The sequence below is a fragment of the Nematolebias whitei genome, chromosome 1, assembly GCF_014905685.2.
Source record: "Nematolebias whitei isolate Nwh7 chromosome 1, NemWhi1, whole genome shotgun sequence".
NCBI lineage: Eukaryota > Metazoa > Chordata > Actinopteri > Cyprinodontiformes > Rivulidae > Nematolebias > Nematolebias whitei.
Window position 1 is genome coordinate 44,216,661 of NC_056498.1, and position 1,915 is coordinate 44,218,575.

The following is a 1,915-nucleotide window of genomic DNA, read 5'->3' on the forward strand; positions in this document are numbered from 1 at the left end:
ACACATACACACATACACACACACATATACACACACACATACACAGACTGAGATCACACAGAGGATCTGGTCAGCTGGTCTCTCAACGCAATTGATAAAAACAATTCTCCCTGAAGACGGGTCCAGGAGAACCCTCATGCCCTGAAGGGACACATGCAACTGGATGTCATGGATTCCTGGGGTGTTTGGACGATGATGTGCTTGTCCGTGCTGTCTGTTGAGGATGCAGAAGACTCATACATAATTGGATTTATGATAACAAGGTGTGTGCTTTTTGGAATCGTCAGATACCTGGGTTATCAGCTAATAAAGAAGAGGTCTGCAGCAGTTTGGGCAATAGTAAAGCTGCCAACCTTATAAGAAGGATTACTCCGTGCTTCGAGCCCTCAGACTAATATGCTTGCGTGCTGAACCGTAAGTTGGACACGATTTCTGAGAATCATAGGCTACTTGCAGCTCCTAGAGCTTGCCGGCATGAAGGATTCGACCTTGGAGAAAGCTAACAAGCATGGACCGGAGGAATGTCCACGGATCTGGCTGCTTGAATTCTCCATTGAGTGTACCAGCAGAACTGAAGGCAGACATGTCAGTAGACTCTGCCTCCCCAAAACAATTGTTGTTTGTCTGAATTTGGCCTCCCCACTGGCCTTGGATAGGTCAACTTATCTTAAATTGCTCCTGGATGATTCATAAACTAAGAAGCTCTGCCTGTCCCCCCCCCCCCCCCCCCCCCATCTCCCGAGGACATCTGTGGCCTTATCAGAGCTGTGCCACTGGTAGACACTGTACCATCATATGAGAACTTTGGAACTTTCTGGCGTGTCCACGGACAACTCACCGCCTTTGCAGACATTCTATGCATAATTGTCTTATGATGTCATTATATGTTGCTTTTTATGTTTCAAGGTATTTTTTGCATCTTTTGCACTGTGCCCCCACCAGGACATGGAGTGAGACATGATTTATTTATTAACTTCCTCCACCCTTGTGTTCTCTTTTCCTCATCTACTCTGTATGTTGCATGTAACAGGTCTCTCTTGTCAATGAGTCGCTGAGGCTCAGTGTGAACTGACCTGTATAAATAAAGGTTGCATGAACACAGAAAAGCTGAGATCACAGAGAGAGAATGAATTCACACAGAGACACAAAGTTCATATAGAGACTGAGTTCACTCAGAGTTACTGAGATCACATAGAGTAACAGGACTCATCTAGAAAGTTCACAGTCAAGTGATAAAACAAACCTGAATCATAAATGATCTTCTGTCTTCACAGTGCTCCTGTGATGGAAGCAACATCTGACTGAGGATCTGTTTTGTGTCTAGTTTCAGGAGGCTGAGGTTCTGTCCCACACTGTGGTGTCCATGGGGGAGGAGGCAAGAGAGTTCCTGCCCCGGACCTACCTGGCTCTGGGGCTCAGCTTCAGTCTGCAGGCCTCTGAGGGTACGGATGCTCCTGAACCACTTCGAGTCTCACTGAGATCAACAGAAGACACTTTTTATTTTATCTGTATAAAAACTGAATCAGGAACAACAGAAACAAAGAAAAATAAAACCTAAATTTACTCTGCAGGTGTTTGTTTACTCCAGCTCTCCAAAGACATTTAGTAAAAGAAGTCATACAGGTCCTGACCTCTGTCCTCCGACATCTGCCCTCCAACCTCTGACCTTTGTCCTCTGACCTTTGTCCTCCAACCTTTGTCCTCCGACCTCAGTCCTCCGAACTCTGACCTCTGTCGTCCGACCTCTGCCTTCGGTCATACGACCTCTGTCATCTGACCTCCAACCTCTGACCTTTGTCCTCTGACTCAACATGTTCCTGTCCCTCACTTTAAGAGAGGAGAGGCCTGCTAACACCCAGTAAAGGAAAGGAAAAAATGCATAATGTTTTTTGATCATGGCAGACAGTAATATAAG

At 45.8% G+C, this 1,915-nt stretch overlaps 1 protein-coding gene across 1 annotated transcript in view; it reads left to right on the plus strand.

Annotated features, from left to right (window-relative positions):
• ttc7a (tetratricopeptide repeat domain 7A) overlaps window positions 1-1,915 on the plus strand; it is a 42,415-nt gene that overhangs the window by 6,722 nt on the left and 33,778 nt on the right. Inside the window, exon 10 of the mRNA XM_037687557.1 lies at window positions 1,325-1,442. Coding sequence (XP_037543485.1) covers window positions 1,325-1,442 — 118 coding nt within the window. The remainder of the gene's footprint in view (window positions 1-1,324; window positions 1,443-1,915) is intronic.